Below are 18,566 nucleotides of genomic sequence, written 5' to 3'. Positions count from 1 at the left end.
CAGATAACTTCCCTTGGAGTCTTCAGGTCGTCCACCACCAGAAGAGAGACTGTCCGTACATCAAGATACCTAACCTGGTCTCGTTCCAACATATCCATCGTGCCGACAGCAGCAGCAGCAGCAGATTGCCAGAGACACTCATGTCTTTGTGCCCCATGCACAAGATCCTTTCTCTCCACCCTGGAGGAATCCCCCAACTCAAACCATGAAACCAGCATGGTCGGTCGAGTCTCAAATCTCGACGATTCCCCCAATCCTCTCAAGAAAGGTATCATCGACCATCATCATCATCATCATCTCAATCTCTGGTCACTTTCCAAAGAAAAACGGGATACGATAAGAGTATAAGGTAATCTCAAAACCAACAAAAAGAAACAAAATCAGTGCAAGGTACATACACAAAAAAAAAGGAGTGGTCTCGTCGAGATCAAGTACGGAGGAAATTCTTATTTTCCCAAGACAATTTCAAGGCTTGTTCGTTTCCTTCGCTTGCTCGCTTGCTTGTTTGCTGAAGCTTCAAAACAACAACATGACGAGGCATCTTAACTTCCTCGGAGGCAACCAGAATGTCATAAACATCTTCAACAAAATGTTCAATAAGAAAACTTTCAAGCAGTTCTGCCGGCCCCAACTTTTGGGTACTCTCGATGTCCACCCTTGACTCTTTTTGGTGTCGTGAGCTTTTGTAGGCGCATCTGCTTTTAGGGAAGAAATTGAAGAAGAATTCCGCAAAACAAATCATTCCATGCCCGAAATGTGTAGACGATTGGGCCGTGTTGAAAAAAAAGGCCATCATCCAGTAGAACAGTACACACAGTAAGAACATAGGAGACTATCATATTCATAGGTCATCGCATGCGTTGTCCCCCAACTCGAAAGGAGATGAGGCCCTCGTTATAGGAAAACGACAAGTCAGAAAAGCAAAAAAAGCAAGACAAAGAGATAACCGCCCATAATGAGACTACAGCAATGTAAAGGATTTTGAGATGCGAGCACTGCATTTGCACCTCTCAAGGTCATGCTCCATAAACGGCATCGTCAATGTTCTTGCCATAGTCAACACTCTGCCGTCGGTAATCATAGCCACGGCCATTGACGCTTGGAGCCCGACTGGGCTGTGCGCTTGATTTCAAGCTTGGGACGCGGTCTTCAATATGAGAAAGTCGCCGCGAGGGATGAACTGGATCCCGACTAGACATGTTGCTGGACATGCTCTTACGAGATGCGCGACTAGCCTCACTTGGTGCCCTTTCAATCCTTTTTTGTTCTCTCACCCTAGGCACCTCCTTACCCTCGGTGCCCACCGACAGGACAAGACCGCCAACGCTGATGCTGAGTGGCCGACCCTCCTTGTCCATGTAATCAGTTGGAATGCCTATGTTGAGGCCTCCAGGAAGAGTGATGCTAGTTCTCGTCCCGCTTGTGTGGCTTCTACCACGGCCCGAGGAGTCCTTTGACGAAGACTGGTGGCTTTTATGGCTATAGCTACTACCAGTCTCAGATCTTGAGCTCGAGTTTCGTTTGTTCAGATCTCGAAGAGCCTCGGCAGTCAATTCACTTGAGGTCTTACTCCTTCTATTTTGGTATTGTTCGGCCTCAAGTTCTTTCTGCTCAAGGGGTATAATGGATGATGGCATTGTAGTTCGACGAGGAGTTGCACCGGCCTTGCTGGAAGCAACCTTTGTGGTGGCTGTCGGTGTAGAGTACGACACGGACTTTCTGGGAAGACCAGGCCGATCGCGGGCCTCGATATTCGAAGGGCCCCTATATGAAGTCGGAGGTCGAGATGGGGAGTGAGACTCTCGCCGTGACCTCATGGGTGAAAGAGGTGGTCGAGAGTCTGGAACGTCAAAATCGTCGTCTGGTTCGTAAAAGCGCTCCCTCAGAGGAGCTTCTGTAGGGTGGTATGTTTTAGACCTCCGAGCGCTAGGCCGGCGCACAAGAACAACCTCAGACGGTTGGGGCTTCGGTTGCGGAGGCGGTGGAGGCGGTGGCGGCATACTGATTCGATCTTCGTCCATAACTCGGCTTGATCTCCGAGAAGTCAGTACTGGTCGGTTCTCCTTTGAGGAGACCTTCTCCAGATTAGTCGTGCCAGTATCAGCGTAGGTCTGCCTGATTACTGGGTCTCCGTACGTAGATGATCTTCGGGCTGGACTCGAGCGACGACTTGCTCTGGCTGAATGGGGTTCCGAAGGAGGTGCAACGTCCATATAGGGTGGCATTTGCGGGAAGGGAGCAAAGGAGGTGCCAGGCATGGGCGATGGCGGAGGGTATGCATATGGGACGGAATTATAAGGGATAGAGGGCGTGATTGGTGTGCCCCAGCCAGATGTAGCGACAGGCGGACCATAGCTCATGTACTGAAGGGGAATTGCTTGGGGCATCATGCTCAGCGGCCTTGGTTGCCTGGACGTAGAGACGCGTCTTGATCTAACAGGTAGAGCGTCGTCATCCTTTGCGCTTCGCGGCGCAGTCTGCCTGGTTGTCTTTGAAGAAGGTGGCGGAGGAGCCACGCTTGACGCCCGAGACATCTCTTGCTTTATATCAATATGCTTGCCATATTGGTCACACACCCAGCAGGCGCCGGGCTGGTGCACGAATGACTTGGCTTTGGCGGGCCGAAGCTGGTCTACAGGAACCTCTTTGCTGTGAGATCCAGACTTGCGACGTGATACAGGTTTACCAGGTGCTGAGAAAGGTACATGATAAGGTTGCCGTGCCCTTTCTGGGACGGCAGCCGTGTCGAGCTTCAGTTCTGGCATCTTGCGCCGTGAGAGAGTAGAAGACTCGCTGACCAAGGTGTCGGCTCGACTAACGTATCCTGAGTCGAAACCATCGTGAGATGATTTCTGCTCTTGCAGAGCACTCAACTCTTGTTGGGATCGTTTAATGGCAACATTGGCAGAAGTTCGAGAGCCAGGGAGGGTTGTCTGAGCTTCTTCGTCCCAATCCTCAACTGTGGCTACTCGAGGACGGCGCCGTTCAATATCTGGCATGGACGCGGTGGTGAAAGATGGTTGTATTTGAGTGGGAGGAGGTTAATGCTATTTGTAGTGATGTCTGGTCAGGAATGTCGTCCTGAGTGCTACTCGTAGAGTGTAGAGGAGGCCGATCGTTCTGGGTGGAGTGACTTAAGGAGGGCCTCCAAAACCTGGTCACCAAGTACTTGATCGACTAATAAGCGAGGAGAGCCCGTGTTTCTCTCCCCTTGGCCGCAAGGATAAGCCAACTCTTAGGCGCGGGTCGTGGCTGGAGGCTCGTTCCGCACTGTTTCGTGGGGCGAAAGTTATTCAATTGTTCGGTTGTTGGTTTTTGAGTGTTTCCTGTTTTCTCAGACACTTTCTGCAGGTAACGTTCTTTAAAACCTTTGACATTCCGTGAATGGAACTGGCGCGGTGAGTCAAAATTGACTTGTCTCGTGTGGTTTGGTCTTAACTCTTCAGTCCGACTCGTCCTGAAGGGATGCCATTTCGATTCCCTCGGCCAACTTGGTCACCCAGACCTCGGAGGGTTTACTGGGTGGACTGAACGGCCTCAGCTTGGTATTGCCGCAGCTATGTTTCACCTCCCAAGTGTTGTGCCAATATGTTTGTAGAAATACTGCACCAAGCCGCTGATGCGCAGCGTTGTACGCCCAGTCTGTATAGTTGTATGGCTGCGGAGTATGCGCGAAAAGAGGTCCGACACAATCCCAGGTTCGTTTTGGCTGACGTCGTAGTCGTGTGCAGTCTTGATTTGCTCGCCGAGAGTGCGTGTGCCGAAACGAAGGAAGGCCGCAGAGATGTACGTCAAAGGAACAACAAGTAGTGGAAGAACAGCAGTTCTCACTCGAAAATGTCAGTAGAGACGATGAAAAGATGGAGTGAGTGGAGGAAGAAGGGGAGAAGAGTCCAATGCACCTGTACGAGTAGATGGATTTCTTTTTGACCGTTGGCAACGAGTCATCCTCTTCAACCCCACCACACCCTGGCTACCAGGCAGGCGACGCGGAGGGAGCAATGAGACGAGACGAGACGAACGGCGAGGGAAAGTTGTGAGCAGTCTCTGCCTGTTTGGCTGCAATATGACGAACAGAAGCCGGAGGCAGCAGCAGAGTGCTGCAGGCAGGGGTATCGTGTCTTCTAGGCTGCTGCCAGCAGCAGTGGCATTGGCGAATGCTGATCACTGCGTGTGAGCAGAATGTGCCAAAGCCAACCGGTGTCGTATTAGTTGCGTGATGTGCGGGTTGGTGTTGCTCGCTGTCTTGTGAATGGTCGATATAGGCCAATTGAAGCCCGACGAGCGAGAATTTGTAGGCACTTGGAGGCACTTGCAGACGCTCTATCGCTGTGCACAACTCCTCTCTGCGAATAGCCATTGCCACTCGAGGTGACCACGAGCTCGTCAACACAACCTTCGCATCCGTCTGGCTTGTGCCTCTCGCCTCCTCATATCGCAACGTCAGCACTCCCTCTCCAGAACTCGGCCACCTATCGCTCGCCCACGATGATCAGGGTTTGACGCTGTGATGATATCTGCATGATCATAATGAGCCATGGCCGTTGAGCGTCCTCCAGGTGTCACGAAACGTGGAGTGTGTCCCGCCAGGGATGGTAGTGTGATACGACAGCATGTTTGCCAGCAAGCAGTTGGCTGAATACGAACGCGGGGAGCCAGTCTGCAGAAGGCAATGCCGATAGCAATTGCCCCTCGATGGTCCGCGTCAAATCTATGCTAGGTCTATGTTACACAATGGACACTTGATGCTGTGTTGCCGGCTGATGGGATGACTGACCCCCGAGCATATCAGCCAACGAGACTTCATCCAGTCAGAAACCCTTTCGCATCGATGACCATATCAGCCTGAAACTCTTCGGAATCATCCTCAAACTCCCTAGATACTACTCGGTGTATAGAGCACACGAACACTTCCAGCTAAACATTGTTGACAGAATCTCTGAGTGCCATCGCTGCCCAACGCACTGTGACGTTAGTACCAGGCCCTGCCCTGACTAGCACCTCTTAGCCTGGACAGTTGCATGAACATACATCAGCGTGTGAGAGAACAAGAAATCGATCCTCTGCTCGACCTGCTTAGCAACATGGCTCCTCGGCTGAGAGCCCGGAAGTCCACCGCAGCAGTTCCCCCATAGCTCCGACATACCTGATCCTTCCTCATTCATACCCTGCATTAGGACCCTGGTCGCTTTGTTTCCCTTCGAGAGTCTGGAACCCCATTTCCGAAAGATAGTAAGCGCAAGCCACCCTCTGCAGCAATAAAATCCCGAATAACTCCGCTCGACTGATCTAGAGAGGCATGTCCAACACGAGTCTTCCTTCGCGTGCATATCGACAGCTAGGGTATTACATTCGCTGTACGGGGCTCAGGCCGATCAAGGTCATGCCATTCCACAAAACCTGCCGGGCAGCCTCGTACAGGGCCAATCGAGCCTTTTGTAGCTCGGGCTCGCTGCCCACAACCTGCAGATGATCATAACTTGAACTCAGTGCATGGGCCATTTTGAAGAGATAGGTCAGTAGCGTTGCAGGTTCGCGTGTCTTGAGCGTGTTCAGAACTACGTCAGGATACTGTGCCAACGACCGGGTAAGATTGATAGCATGGACTTCCTGTAGCAGCGACAAGTCGGCAGAACTCAAGCCACTTATGTCCGCGTTGGCTTTGCGTTCGATTGAGCATAGTCGCGCGTGCGCGTATTGCAAGTATGGGCCAGTATCTCCTTCGAAGGCAGTCATCTGATTGATATTGAACTCGTACCCATTGCGAACCTTGCCAGTCAAGTCTTGCACCATGATTGCGGTGATGGCCAAGATATCAGCCACAGCGTCAGGGTCGTCCAATTGCTCATACTTCTTCTCGTTCTTCTGCATCACTTCAAGCATGGTCTCTTTGACTGTTTGGATGATGTCGTCTAGGAATTTGACTGTACCTCGTCGAGTGCTCATACCCTTGACCATTCCGAAAGAAATGTGTTCACATTTATCGGCGATTTCTTTATGGCCACTGATCTCTGTGGTCTTGAAAAGCTGAGCCACGTGCTCATTTTGTTGGTCAGCTATCACGTATATCATCTTGTCGAAGTGGTACTTGTCGCTTCTTTCTAGGATAGCAGCCAAATCCCGAGTCAGATACAATGGCGTTCCGTCTCGTCGAACGATAATCGCTTTGTTCAGTTTCTTTGCTCCGTGTTTGGCAAAATCGATCAAAAGTGCACCGTCAGACTCCTCAGCAATCTTCTTTGCCAGCAGGTTATCAAGAACCTTTTTGATATTTTCGGCCTTTACCTGTGATTCACCAGAGTATACGTCAAATTCAATGTTGAGTCGTGCATACGTCCTCTGATATTTCTCAATGCTCATATCGCGGAATTGTTGCCATAATGCGAGGGCTTCCGGATCTCCATCTTCCATACTTTTGAAGTATTTTCGAGCTTTTTCGTCCTCACTGGCTTCAACCAATGGCGCAAGTTTCTCCTCCAGAGCCGTTACATCCTCCCCCTTGAGCTTCCTTTCCTTAATCTCCTTCTTGAGAGCATTGATGGGCTCATCTTGCTCGCTCTTGATCTTACTGATCTTGACATAGACATGGAAGAGGTGCTGGATTGAATTTTTGTCCAACTCTTCTTGGCTTCCAAATTGCTTGAAACCGTTAGCCAAGAGCCCATACTGCTTTCCCCAATCTCCAAGATAATTCATCCTGATTACCTCCCAGCCCATAATCTTGTAAAGCTTGGCAAGGAAGCCTCCAATGATCGTACTTCGAAGATGACCTGCATGGAACTCTTTGGCGATGTTTGGTGAAGAAAATTCGATAACGACTCGCTTTTGCCCTTTTGAGGGATCTGATGGATCTTTCAAACCAGAAGCGGGATTGGTACCGTACGCGTTCTTAGTGTGGAGGATTTCGGGGATAACGGTCTTGATCAGGTGCTCGGGCTTGAAGAAGAATTGAACGAAAGGACCAGCCTGGGTCGCCGTGGCAAGCGTGTCTTCCGACTGGGGGTATGCTTCGGCTATCTCCTTGGCCAGATCCTGGGGTGGTTTGCCTTTGACACGGAGGGCGGCGACCGGCAACATTAAGTCCCCCTTATCTAGCGTAGCGGTCCATTGCAACAAAGGAACAAGTTCAGTATCTTTGCGATTTACAATCGGAGCTATCCTCTCGGCGATATGCTGTCGGTAGAAGTCGACGGGATTCTTGGCCTTGGCCATCTCTTCTATAGAGAGTGAAGTTATCTTATCACTTAGTCCTGAAGCCATGGTGGACCTTGAAACAGCAGATAGGGAAAATCTTTGTCGATGGTGAGGTCTGAGGTCTGTAACGATATTCCAGGCTGTACTGCGATGTGACCCACAAGAATTGAAAGTGGCTGCTCTATGGTAGTTTCGGAAGTGAGATCTAGCAGTCGGTTGGAGTGAGAGGAGATAGTCAGAGGTCTTGCGAGAATGGACTGAGCGAAAACGAGACAGACACAAGGGCATTCTTTTTGTAGAGTCACATCTTCTTCAAGGCGAAACGCCCTTGAGCCAATTGAAAAGTTGATATCTTGGCATAACGGATACGGAACAACATTTCTCCAGTCAGCCTTATCCCAAATTGTGTCATTGTTCGACACTATTCGTAGATTAGTGCGCTCGAAGCGTTTCCCTCCCCCAAAGACATCAATGCAGCATTCTCCGGGGTCATCACTGTTCAGGTGATATACCTGGCGGCTTGGTCGCACCATGTCTGAAGAGTCTAAGGCATCGGGAGAGCCTGAGACGATGCACAATGACAACGCACACCACGAGCACCGGTCGAAGCGATTTCGATTCAAGTCGGCCAGGGACGATGAATCTGGTGACGATGGTGATCTGAGAAGACACAAGCGTAGGAGCCCGCACGATTCATCACACAGAAGCCGAAAGCGCCATCGGTCTTCCAGGCACAGACCTGATTCACCACCTTCCCACCATCAGTCGTCGTCCAACTTGCCTTCCGATCAAGCATTTCGCGAGTCACTTTTTGATGCTCTTGGAGACGATGAGGGTGCGGCCTTTTGGGAAGGAGTCTATGGACAGCCTATCCACAATTACCGTAATACCTACGAAGACGAAGAAACAGGCGAGCTGGAGCGCATGACTGATGAAGAATATGCGCAGTTTGTTCGGAGAAAGATGTGGGAGAAGAGCTGGGAAGGCATAGAAGCGGCCAAGCAAGAGAACAGACGACAACGAGAACAAGAAAAGCAAAAGATACGTGAAGAAGAGGCTAGGCAGCGGACACATCAACAATCGCCCCATCATGATTTTGCTTTCGACTCCCAAATCGAAGCAAGCCTCCGGCGCGGCCAGAAACGGAAAGATCAAAAGCGATGGCAAGCTTTGTGGCAGGACTATTTAAAAAGATGGGATGAGATGCACTCATTAGCACAGAATCGCCCAACATCAGAGGATGATGCTGAGCAAATGTTTCTTCGCAATAAAATTGCATGGCCCGTGGAGTCTGGCAAACGCAAAGATGTAAATGGAGATGAAGTGGAGCGGTTCATCAAGAAAGGGACAGCAAACCTTGATCCAGACGAAGTGACAGAAGACCTCTTCACCAATGCCATCAAGGTCGAACGAGTACGATGGCATCCTGATAAAATCCAGCAGCGCTACGGATTTATGTCAATTGACGAGAGCACGCTGAAAGCCGTCACCGCCGTTTTTCAAATCATCGACACTATCTGGAACAGGATCCGAAATAAGGCACCATGATATGCAAAGGGTGGCCTCCTAGCATAGGCGTGCCCACCAAAGGCAACCTATCCGGAGGGCGTCAGATTCTCTATTCTACTTGCAGAATCCTTTGCTGAAAGTCACTAGGTCTATACATTTAGTGGTTCCACGCCACCGGTCCATTCTTCAATGATGTCGTCTGGAATATCTCTCACAAGCACATGCACATGCTCCATGCCCGGGACAGATTGCAAGGCTGTCCAGTTCTTGAACCAGACGACTTTCTCGGCTGGACCTGGTAGATCATTCACTCGATCAACAAACCTGGTTTGTATGAAGTCCTCCACCTGCTGTCTAGATTTTGGCGTCATGTCACCACGGGTGGATTCAGACTCTAGCCTGACCTTCAGCCAGACGATAATGTGTCGAATGCCCTTAGCTAGACCATATGGCCAGTCGTTGACCAGGATCTTGTAATCTGCTTCATGAGCAAATGGGATGGGACTCTCGATGGCAAATAATGGGCCAGTCTGAGCAGTCGACGAAGGTAACGGCGCCCATTTGAGCCTCTCCCTCATTATGAAGTTTGGGATTGTGCCATAAGCTGCCTTGGTCTCAGCAGACCACTTGATGTACCGTCTCAGATCTGAAGGCCATCTTTTGAAGAGGCTTAGATTATTTTCAGCTAAGTTCAGTTAGACGTGATGGCGTCCTCGTAGAGTATGAAAAAGATATTATGCCAATCATACCAATGATCTGTTTCAGTTCTTCCCAGGTGTGTGGGTGAAAGTCGTCATCGCTCATAGACAATATCTCCCGGTCAAGCGCTGTCAGGGGGAATGGGGTTGAGGCCAGAGCTTCATCTGGAGCCATGATTCGCACCCTGGAGGCCGATGCTTATCAGGAACAGGTAATGCTCGCCGGATTGATTGACCAAAGCTGGGGAAAATACCACACACAATTGGCTCATGACCCAGGAGTTGTCCGTGACTTTTTCGTGTATTCACTTTCCGAACGACGGAATGGCCCCGCACCCATTGACCAGAAGTGAACACGAGATCCCGGGGAGTTTGTATTGGGAAAAGAGAGAATGAACCTGGCCGAAGTGTTGTTCTGATCCCGGCGCCGGTACGGGGGCGAGAGAAGGGCGTGGAGGGGTTGGACAAAGCAACGCAGTACAATGCCCCCCCGGTTGGCCCCACGTTAGTAGTTTCTTCGGGCAAAAATATTTACCAGACTTTGTGAGTGTTGAGGTCTCCGTTCTTCGCCGTGATCCCCAAATTCCGATACTCGCATCGTTAATTTTTTGTTTCTCTAACATCTACATCTTGACCTCCCAGAGTTGGTGGTGTTGGCTGAGGCGCGCTTTGTAGAGTGAATCCCAGGTCGATCAAGTAGAAACTCGGGGTTAAACACCACCCCCGATTTCTCAACCGGAAGACTTCAACCTCACCGCCGCCGTTGTCCTTCCTTCTCACTGCTTCCACGGTACCCTAAGCAGCCATCGACGTTTCTGCTCTACGTACGGTTAGCCAGATAACATCCCGGTATGTCTTGGGTTCCGGTCGCAGCAGCAATTGCTGCTGCACTCGCTGCAGTATTCGTGGGCTACAAATTCCTTGCAGGTGGAGGTAAGTAGCTGTGAAGGTCAAGTGGCCTGACACTTCTCCGCTCACATCGTCAACAGCATCCTCATCGCGAAAGATCCTCAAGCCAGACGCCTTCCAGGAGTTCCCTCTTGTCGACATCAAGAAGACATCTCACAATGTCGCAATCTACCGCTTCGCTCTTCCCAAGCCTACCGACATTCTCGGCTTGCCCATCGGACAGCACATGTCTCTTGCGGCCACGCCCAAAGGTGCAGAGAAAGAGGTGGTCCGTTCGTACACTCCCATCTCTTCAGATGAGGACAAGGGTTGGTTCGAATTATTGATCAAGGCATACCCTCAAGGCAATATCAGTGCGCATATGACCACACTCAAGGTTGGAGACACCATGAAGGTTCGTGGACCCAAGGGAGCCATGGTTTATCAGCCGAATCTCTGCAGACACATTGGCATGATTGCTGGAGGTACGGGCATCACTCCCATGCTGCAGATCATCCGAGCCATCAACCGTGGACGACCCAGGAACGGAGGCAACGACCGCACCAAAGTTGACTTGATCTTCGCCAACGTCAACCCTGATGACATCCTTCTGAAAGAGCAACTGGATGCGCTCCACAAGGAAGACCCAGATTTCAGCGTCCACTATGTCTTGAACAACCCACCTGCAGGTTGGACCGGCGGTGTTGGCTTTGTGACTGCAGATATGATCAAGGAGAAACTACCTGCCCCGGCGTCAGACATCAAGATCTTGATCTGTGGTCCACCGCCTATGGTCAGTGCATTGAAGAAGGCAACAGAGAGTCTCGGATACCAAAAGGCTCGGCCTGTTAGCAAGCTTGAGGATCAAGTTTTCTGCTTCTAAATGGGTGGTTCAAAGAGATTTCTGTGTCGGCAGGAGAAGAGATTTGACACATCATACCATCTGGGGGACATTTTGATGGTACGCTGAGCATTACTGAGCATTAAAGACACTGCATTGCAACTGTCAATACTCTACACCTTAGACAATGTGCGCGGTGGCAATTCCGGGTTGGTGATGATTGCTCCTCTGCAATTCCAACTGAATAGATAAACCTCGAGACCAAAAAAATGAAAGTGAGAAGAGTTGTACTCATAGTGCACAATCAGATCGATGTCAGAAGTGATATTTTCCCAGGCATAATCTTTCATTTCCCTGGTTGCTTGGAGCATGGTATTTTTCCTGACTAATCGTCCGACGAGGCTGCCAAACCCCTGGACAACTCTGGCCGAGCGTTTAGAGGCCGTACCTTTTTCTCGTTACCGAAAACAGTCCTACACATTTTTCAATCAGTCACCTACCTAGGGACCTTCGGGTGGTATCCCACTTGGTGATCGAGTGGAGACCTGCTCTGCAAGGTAGTGAAGGACCCTCGTATTGTAGGGGTACATATGGTTATTCCAGTAAAATTTACTTCAACAAAGGGACCGCCTTGATGGCCACTAAGACAGACTCACCGCGTCGAAAAGCGCGACTTTGTCCTAATTGGTTTGGAGGTTGGGCTTATCCTTGGAAACCCTGCTTTAGTGGATTAAACTTGGGAGTCGGCAGGGTTTCCATGACCACTGTAGCAAATCTCTACTATACAAAAAGAGGTTGTGAAGGGGGTTCATAGTCGGGATAAGTATTAGAAAGAGCCTGGGTTCGAACCTCCAAACTTTTTGTTTCTCGAGATATATTTTTCCTAATTTTGTCCCCTTTTCTGGCGGTAGTGAAGGTGGTGAATGTGACGATGTTCCCGGGTTGAGTACGGATGGCTGATGCCCTTCACATTCGCCTTCACTCATCAAAGTCCTTGAATTTGGAGCTGTGTTGGACTTCCCAAGCAAATACGGAAACCACTGAAGCTCGTTCTCTCTCTTGGAGACATATGAACATGATTCTTGTGTTAAAAAAAAGAAGTTCCCCGGACCCCAGGGGCATATATTTGTATACTACATACTCTCCCCACGACTACGACTGGTGTAAATGTCAACCCCACAACTACAAAGCTACTGTATGGCACTATGACTCCGACTTTCCCAGCTTTGGCATTTCTGGACATGTTGTGAGAATATCACAGAGACCAGTGTTCAAGTCTCATTCAACATACCACAGTTCCTGATGCTTGTCGGTGGCTGTGGTGATGATCGTTAACCGGAGGATTGATCTTCCTCTTCCGAAAATCCTTGACCCCTGAGGCTCAATTTCGTGGAGAATGACCTCATACCAAGATCCAGACTGGCTGATCGTTATCGTGGCTTACAACAATCCTTGATCTTGCAATCAAAAACAACCTGACATGAGACGACAACCGGCAGTCCATTTTGCTACAAGGGACACGTCCATCCTATGGCCGACCCAGAAAAGGCTATCCTTACAAAAATGTCAAGATTGACCTCTTGAAAGGATTCTTTTGAACATAAAAATATCTATGCCCTGTCACGACTTTGCACGAATTTACACGACTTGTTGATCTACATATTTGAATATTTTAATATTTTTGGGGGGAGATACCTTGAGATTTATGAGCAAAACACCCACACTGACAGAGTACCGAAGTACCGACTTACCTATACCTATACGGCAACATCCAAGTATATATTCAGTTATATATGGTACACTCCTCTCTACTACGGAGGCACGATATACCTCGGACACGAAAACGAGAACACGGTTTAAATCACCAAACATTCAGCACTCGACATCAAGAATCCCGACACAATACAACTCAATAAGCAATGTTATCACCCACAACACTACCACTCCGGGCCCTCCTCCTCCTCCTCCTCCTTCTCCTCCTGTGTCTCTGGCCACAACTCACAACCACCGCCTCCACAAACTCCACATCCAAAAGAGGTTTGATCTACATCTACACCTCTCACTCATCCAAAGACGATTCAATTTTCACCCGATCCGGTTCCCCATTGACTTGGTACTACAACTACTCACCCTGGCCCACCGACAGTCTTTCCGATGACGTCGTCGAATTCGTGCCCATGGTCCACGGGGCCACCAACGCCCACGAAGACGTGGCGACCATCAAGACTCTTTCGAACGCGACTCACGTCCTGTCGTTCAACGAGCCTGACATTTCATCCTCCGACGGCGGGTCAAACACTTCCCCCAGTGACGCGGCCAAAGCTTACCTAGACTTTGTCGCACCACTGAGGGAGGAACCATATAATTTGAAAATCAGTTGGTACGTCATCTTACTCTCTCTCTCTCTCTCTCTCTCTCTCTCTCTCTCTCTCTCTCTCTTTTGAATCTATATATCTTCTACGACCAATGGGGGGTTTCATCTTTGACGGTTTGTGACGCGATATCTGACAAGGTACATACAGGCCATCGACATCAGGGTCCGCGTCTGGACTAACGTGGCTCTCCAACTTCAACAAGACATGTCACGGTCTGAACAGCACCCACGGGTGTCCGTACGACTTCCTAGCCACACATTTTTACGGACCCTTTTCAGGTCTGGCTTCGTGGTTGGGCAACCTCCACAGTTTGTACCCCGACGCCAAAGTATGGCTCACCGAATTCGCCGTCCCGGACACCTCGGCCACGGTCGCGTTAGCCATGATGGACCAATCACTACGGTACCTCGACGGGTTGGACTACCTGGAGAGGTACTCTTGGTTCGGGTCTTTCCGGTCGTCCGACGCCAACGAATGGACCGGTGACGGGGTGAGCATGCTGGACGGCCACGGGAAACTCACGGGCCTGGGAGCTCAGTATCTGGGTGGGGAGGAGAACGGATTCGAAAAGGGACAAACAGGCCAAGGTAGTAAGAATGGAGGGGTGGCGATGAGGGACAGACGCAGTTTCTCAATGACGATGCTTGCGGTCGTGACGAACGTCGTTTTGGGTGGTCGGGCTTTTTTTTAGAATGTTTCGGGAGATGGAAAAATACAGAGTTTGAATACTTGGGATACTTGAAATATATATCCGGACTTTTTGTGTGCCATGATGCATCCGTATGGGCGATGAAAGAGATGGCTGCAAGGATACGGGTAACCCTAGCCTGATCATGCAATAACATGAGAGGAAGCCAAATTTTGCCCCTGTACTCCATACGAAACGACCCCCTTTGATTACAACGCCGAGTCAAGGTCATGAATCTGACTTGATACCAGAGGTAAGTAACAATGAACCAAAAAAACACTTGTCCGTGTGGTATGTGCAAGGATAATATTAAGCTATAAATCTACCAGTTTCTCCCCCATATCGTGACGAGTATATCCGTCCCTCTCGTGTTATCAGGTCACCAATCCAACCCCCAGGCTTTAGGAAAAAGCCCCACGCTATGCTTGTTTCAAGGAGAGTGAGCCCCTTCCCAATCAAAAGTCATAATCTTCGGCGTATCAAGAGAGATGCCCGATGATATATACATATATATATCAAAAACATCCGAACCAATTTTCGCATGAGCCGCAACAACGCTTGCTGGATAACAAAAATCACAAAAGAAACCTCGCCCAACCTTTATTTGTGTCTGTACTGTTCAAAAGCGAGATCTGGCAATCTCGGGGTCCGGGAGAAAGGAGGAGGTGGACTGCCGCCCTCGGTGATGGAATCTTGTCCGTGGCTCAAACTTCGATAGCCCGTGTATCCCATGCCGGCCGCGCCCTTGACGAGGGTCTCTTGGCTGTCATCGCGAATGGGACCGAATCGAGAGTACGCGTTGGCACGCATCGGTTCGTACCCTTGGGCCGGGTCGGAGACTTTGCCCGTACCCCGAGACGGCGACGAGGTATAAGGGTTCGGCTCCATGAGGAACGCGTCCCCTTCGATGTCCTCGTGGATTTGCTTCTCGGCGGCCTTGCGTCGCTTACGGTGAGGGTTCTCCTTGCAGCAGGTGATGATGCTGTTGATGAAGATCAAGAGGGCGAGGATCGCCGTCAAGCCGGACTGGACGGCGATCAACACCACACCGGTGATTGTCTTGGTCGTCTGGGCGATTCCGAGCTCCTCCACAAACACCAAGATGCAGATGACCGAAGCGACTCGGACGATCTGAATGATGATGTTGATCCAGTTGCCGGACTTGCGGTTGTAGGGTCGGCTCCAAAGCAGCAAAATGAGCATGAGCGACTCGATGATCAGCTGACCAACGGTTTGGAACATGCCGTGGCCCTCGCCGGCAGCCAAGACACACCCTTTGGCAAACATGTAGACAATGGCCGGCACGAACAGCCACCAGTAGCCACGCTTGTAGTTTTCGTAAAAGAGCTTGTACTTCTTCCAGGTTTCTTTGTTTTCGTAAAGAGCGTCGGCGTTGCCTTCCAGCTTCTTAAGCTTGTGGACAACACTCCAGATCTTCCAAGTGTAGAAAGCGAGAAGCAATGTGAACGACGCCAAGGTCAAAGCAGCCAGAAGCTTAGCAGCCCACGAGTCGCCATGGGTGAATTGGAAAATACAGTACAGTGTCCAGACACCATACAGCAAAAGAATGAGAGAAGTGATGGTCTGAGCCATGACGCGCCAGTATTCCTTGCGGAAAGTGGCGAGGGCCTTTGGGAATTTGCCAAAGAGTGCCCAGGCTTCGAGAATGACCTTGAACAGTAGAATGCCAACAACAATCGCGCCAATCACTATAGCGAATATGAGAAGAACGGTCATAAAGGTGTTGGTTTCTGGAATGGTGAGTTGTTCGACGTAGCCTTGGATGCCCTTGACAAGATGCGATGTCGAGTCCGAGTCTGAGCCAGAGCTAGAGTCATCGGTGCCGTTGATCTTGGTGCTGACGTCTCGCAGGAACAAAAGAGCACGTTTGCCGATGTTAGTAGTAGTCTGGGCCGTAGACCCATCGGAAAACACCAGGGTGGTATTTTTGAGGTCATTGTAATTCTCGTTGGTCAGATTGCCTCCAGTATGTGATCGGAAACTGTCAATCGACCTTTGGAGGCCGCCCCAGGAGACTAGACCCGTACTGAAGGCGAAATTTTTGGCGAAGCTCCGATAGATGCTAGGATATGGCACTGAATGCATGCCGTTCATGGCCAGTCCCTGGAACCACCACACAACCTCTGAGAATCCAGGGCTTGAGGAGCTAGCACCAGGATGACCGCCCGCGGCAGCGGCACCGACAAGTGACACACCCAAGGCTGCCGCCGCAACAGCTGCCGCAACATATGACACGGCAGGCACCTCTACAGACTTGCCATTTGTGACACCAGATTGTACGCACGCAATTTGTTGTCCTCCTTTATTCTTCAGGGTCAATTGAGCGTCTCCGTCAAGATCAGGTAGCGAGTATGCGATCGAGGGAATGAGTGAGGTATACGAAGAAGGGATCTCTTGACTTCCATTGGCGGAAAATGTTCCTGCCGGTACTATGAAAAAATGTTAGAATAGGCCAACAATGTGAACTGTGGGAGTTCACCTACCGGGACAGAGTTGATCGACTCTCGTATCTGGTGAACAGGGGTCGAACTCTTTCTCGTATACTTGTATACCATATGCCTGGACCACCAGGTGCGCCGTCACATATTGTTTCTGTTCACTGGTACCTGAAGCATCGAAATTGATATTGTTCGTCGAACGATCGAAAGAAATGTCGAGTTTGTTGACTTTGATCTGAGACGACCCATTGTTGCAATTCGACACACCACTGGTTTTCAAGATGTCTGTTGCAAGGACGGAGGGAAGGAGAGCCAGAGAGGCAAAGACTGCCACTGAAGGAGTCCACATGATTGCCCGTATGTTTCTGTACCCAGGAATGCTCTGTGTTGCCGTCGAGCGGCGGGGTATTCCTCTTCGATCGACTCCTTGACCAAAATTTTATCTTCCAATTGTCGAGATGTATATAAATGCCTTCTAGGAATGGGGTGAAACGAAAGGTGTGTGATGATGGTCTCGGGGGGATTGGTAAAGCGAGTGACTGTCCAAAGCGTGTTTCTGTCGAGAACGAAGGTGAAGAATAGCGAGCGATAGTAGAGTAAAGATTGTGATCTGCAAGATACTGATAAATGATATGCACCAAAAGACGAAAGGGACTCTGATTTTCAGTTGGGGGAGTTCTCGAACAAAAGATATGCCGCCTGGCGCGCGTGGTAGTGAGCATGGGGATTCCACAATTGGCAACACCGTTTCAGAGCATACGCAGCCTCAGCATATGAAAGGGCTTTTTCGAAGCGTCGATGGAGAGGCGTAGTGGGTCGACAGGGGGAAGCGGGTGCAGGGGCTCTTCTGGTGGGCTCATGGCGTTGGTCAGAGCCGGGGGGACAAGTGGATATCCAGAGGCTCGCTTCTCGATCGATGGCCTGTCAGGGGTCGTTCAAGTCCTGCAACTCTGTGCGGGAGGATTCGCATGGGATGGAGCCAGTCGTCCGACAGTGGTGGCTTTGCTTCTTTCTTGTCAGCATGGCCACAATTACGTTACCTTGGGACATCGGCCATGACGGGTGGAAAAATTCGAAACCTCAAGTGTGTCCAAAAGCGATGAAGCTGATGAGCAGCCTGAGAGGGTGCTGTTGCTGCTGAGTAGATGAATAGGATGCATTTGTAGCCTCCTGTCATCTTTCCGCCCGTATCATCATTCCTCTCATCGTTTTCTCACAGACATTAATTCATCGGGATGGCGGTGTTGATTGATGCCATAGTATCCGTACACACGAAATACTGCAAGGGGTATAGACTGACGGGTGACCCTGTGGAGGGGAAAGCCAGAGAGTTCTGTGCTTTGGGTGGGATTTGGGGCGCAGTCGAGACATCCAGAGACCCAAAAAATCACCCGGGGGAGTTGGGTGATGGTTAGAGGACTCCGTATCTTGAATAATGGGCATCTCATTGGGCTGAAGATTCTTCTACTGACGCGACTCTCGCCGAAATCCTTCGCGTCACTACTGTACTTCGTATTAATGCCTGCCATTGCGATGATGAACTAATACAAGTATAGCAGCCCTTGCCAGACCCAGATCTCTTTCGATTCTCAGGCCTTCTCGTACCTGCAGCGGCAGCAAGGCTAGTTTCATTCGTCGAGTCCACTGTACGTACTTCTATGGCGAACCCCGACTGAAGATATTCTTCTTCATCCGCATTATTACGGAGTATTTGTTGATATCAACGGCTCGCTTGAGTCTACTACTGTTAAAGGCTTAAAGCCGAAAAGCACAGATGCCCCCGGCTTCTGGCACCGGCGCGTCCCCGTTTTCCTAATTATAGCCCGTAACTTGCCCACAGACCACCGACTTTCAAGGCACAGCCTCGCCATCAAATTTCCAACAACTTCACTGACGTGACCACTAAGTAGAAAG

General features: G+C 50.2%; 7 protein-coding genes across 7 annotated transcripts; 3 read left to right on the top strand and 4 right to left on the bottom strand.

Moving 5' to 3' along the window:
- Positions 1-192: 192 nt before the first annotated feature.
- PV06_07227 (uncharacterized protein) lies at positions 193-4,143 on the bottom strand. Its single transcript, XM_016408431.1, has one exon. It carries the CDS (start codon positions 2,997-2,999, stop codon positions 1,017-1,019), a length of 1,983 nt encoding a protein of 660 aa, XP_016261911.1. The 5' UTR covers positions 3,000-4,143; the 3' UTR covers positions 193-1,016.
- A 466-nt stretch (positions 4,144-4,609) lies between these two features.
- PV06_07226 (arginine-tRNA ligase) lies at positions 4,610-7,478 on the bottom strand. The gene has a single exon (XM_016408430.1). The coding sequence runs from the start codon at positions 7,258-7,260 to the stop codon at positions 5,347-5,349; it is 1,914 nt and encodes a 637-aa protein (XP_016261910.1). The 5' UTR covers positions 7,261-7,478; the 3' UTR covers positions 4,610-5,346.
- A 175-nt stretch (positions 7,479-7,653) lies between these two features.
- Positions 7,654-9,443, top strand: PV06_07225 (uncharacterized protein). The gene has a single exon (XM_016408429.1). It carries the CDS (start codon positions 7,726-7,728, stop codon positions 8,740-8,742), a length of 1,017 nt encoding a protein of 338 aa, XP_016261909.1. The 5' UTR covers positions 7,654-7,725; the 3' UTR covers positions 8,743-9,443.
- Positions 8,785-9,849, bottom strand: PV06_07224 (uncharacterized protein). The gene is made up of 2 exons (XM_016408428.1): positions 9,453-9,849; positions 8,785-9,388 (listed from the first exon to the last, which is right to left on the bottom strand). The coding sequence occupies exons 1-2, from the start codon at positions 9,574-9,576 to the stop codon at positions 8,853-8,855; spliced, it is 660 nt and encodes a 219-aa protein (XP_016261908.1). The 5' UTR covers positions 9,577-9,849; the 3' UTR covers positions 8,785-8,852.
- A 116-nt stretch (positions 9,850-9,965) lies between these two features.
- On the top strand, positions 9,966-11,457 carry PV06_07223 (NADH-cytochrome b5 reductase 1). Its single transcript, XM_016408427.1, has 2 exons — positions 9,966-10,334; positions 10,391-11,457. The coding sequence occupies exons 1-2, from the start codon at positions 10,253-10,255 to the stop codon at positions 11,170-11,172; spliced, it is 864 nt and encodes a 287-aa protein (XP_016261907.1). The 5' UTR covers positions 9,966-10,252; the 3' UTR covers positions 11,173-11,457.
- A 1,592-nt stretch (positions 11,458-13,049) lies between these two features.
- PV06_07222 (uncharacterized protein) lies at positions 13,050-14,292 on the top strand (the record flags this gene model as incomplete). The annotated part of the gene is made up of 2 exons (XM_016408426.1): positions 13,050-13,510; positions 13,653-14,292. 2 exons carry the CDS (start codon positions 13,050-13,052, stop codon positions 14,194-14,196), a joined length of 1,005 nt encoding a protein of 334 aa, XP_016261906.1. The 3' UTR covers positions 14,197-14,292.
- A 191-nt stretch (positions 14,293-14,483) lies between these two features.
- PV06_07221 (uncharacterized protein) lies at positions 14,484-17,374 on the bottom strand. Its single transcript, XM_016408425.1, has 2 exons — positions 16,698-17,374; positions 14,484-16,643 (listed from the first exon to the last, which is right to left on the bottom strand). Exons 1-2 carry the CDS (start codon positions 16,999-17,001, stop codon positions 14,794-14,796), a joined length of 2,154 nt encoding a protein of 717 aa, XP_016261905.1. The 5' UTR covers positions 17,002-17,374; the 3' UTR covers positions 14,484-14,793.
- Positions 17,375-18,566: the final 1,192 nt, after the last annotated feature.

The sequence above is a fragment of the Exophiala oligosperma genome (assembly GCF_000835515.1).
Source record: "Exophiala oligosperma strain CBS 72588 unplaced genomic scaffold supercont1.6, whole genome shotgun sequence".
NCBI classification, from domain to species: domain Eukaryota; kingdom Fungi; phylum Ascomycota; class Eurotiomycetes; order Chaetothyriales; family Herpotrichiellaceae; genus Exophiala; species Exophiala oligosperma.
The sequence above is the reverse complement of the archived record's forward strand: the minus strand, read 5'-3'. Positions and strand labels throughout refer to the sequence as shown.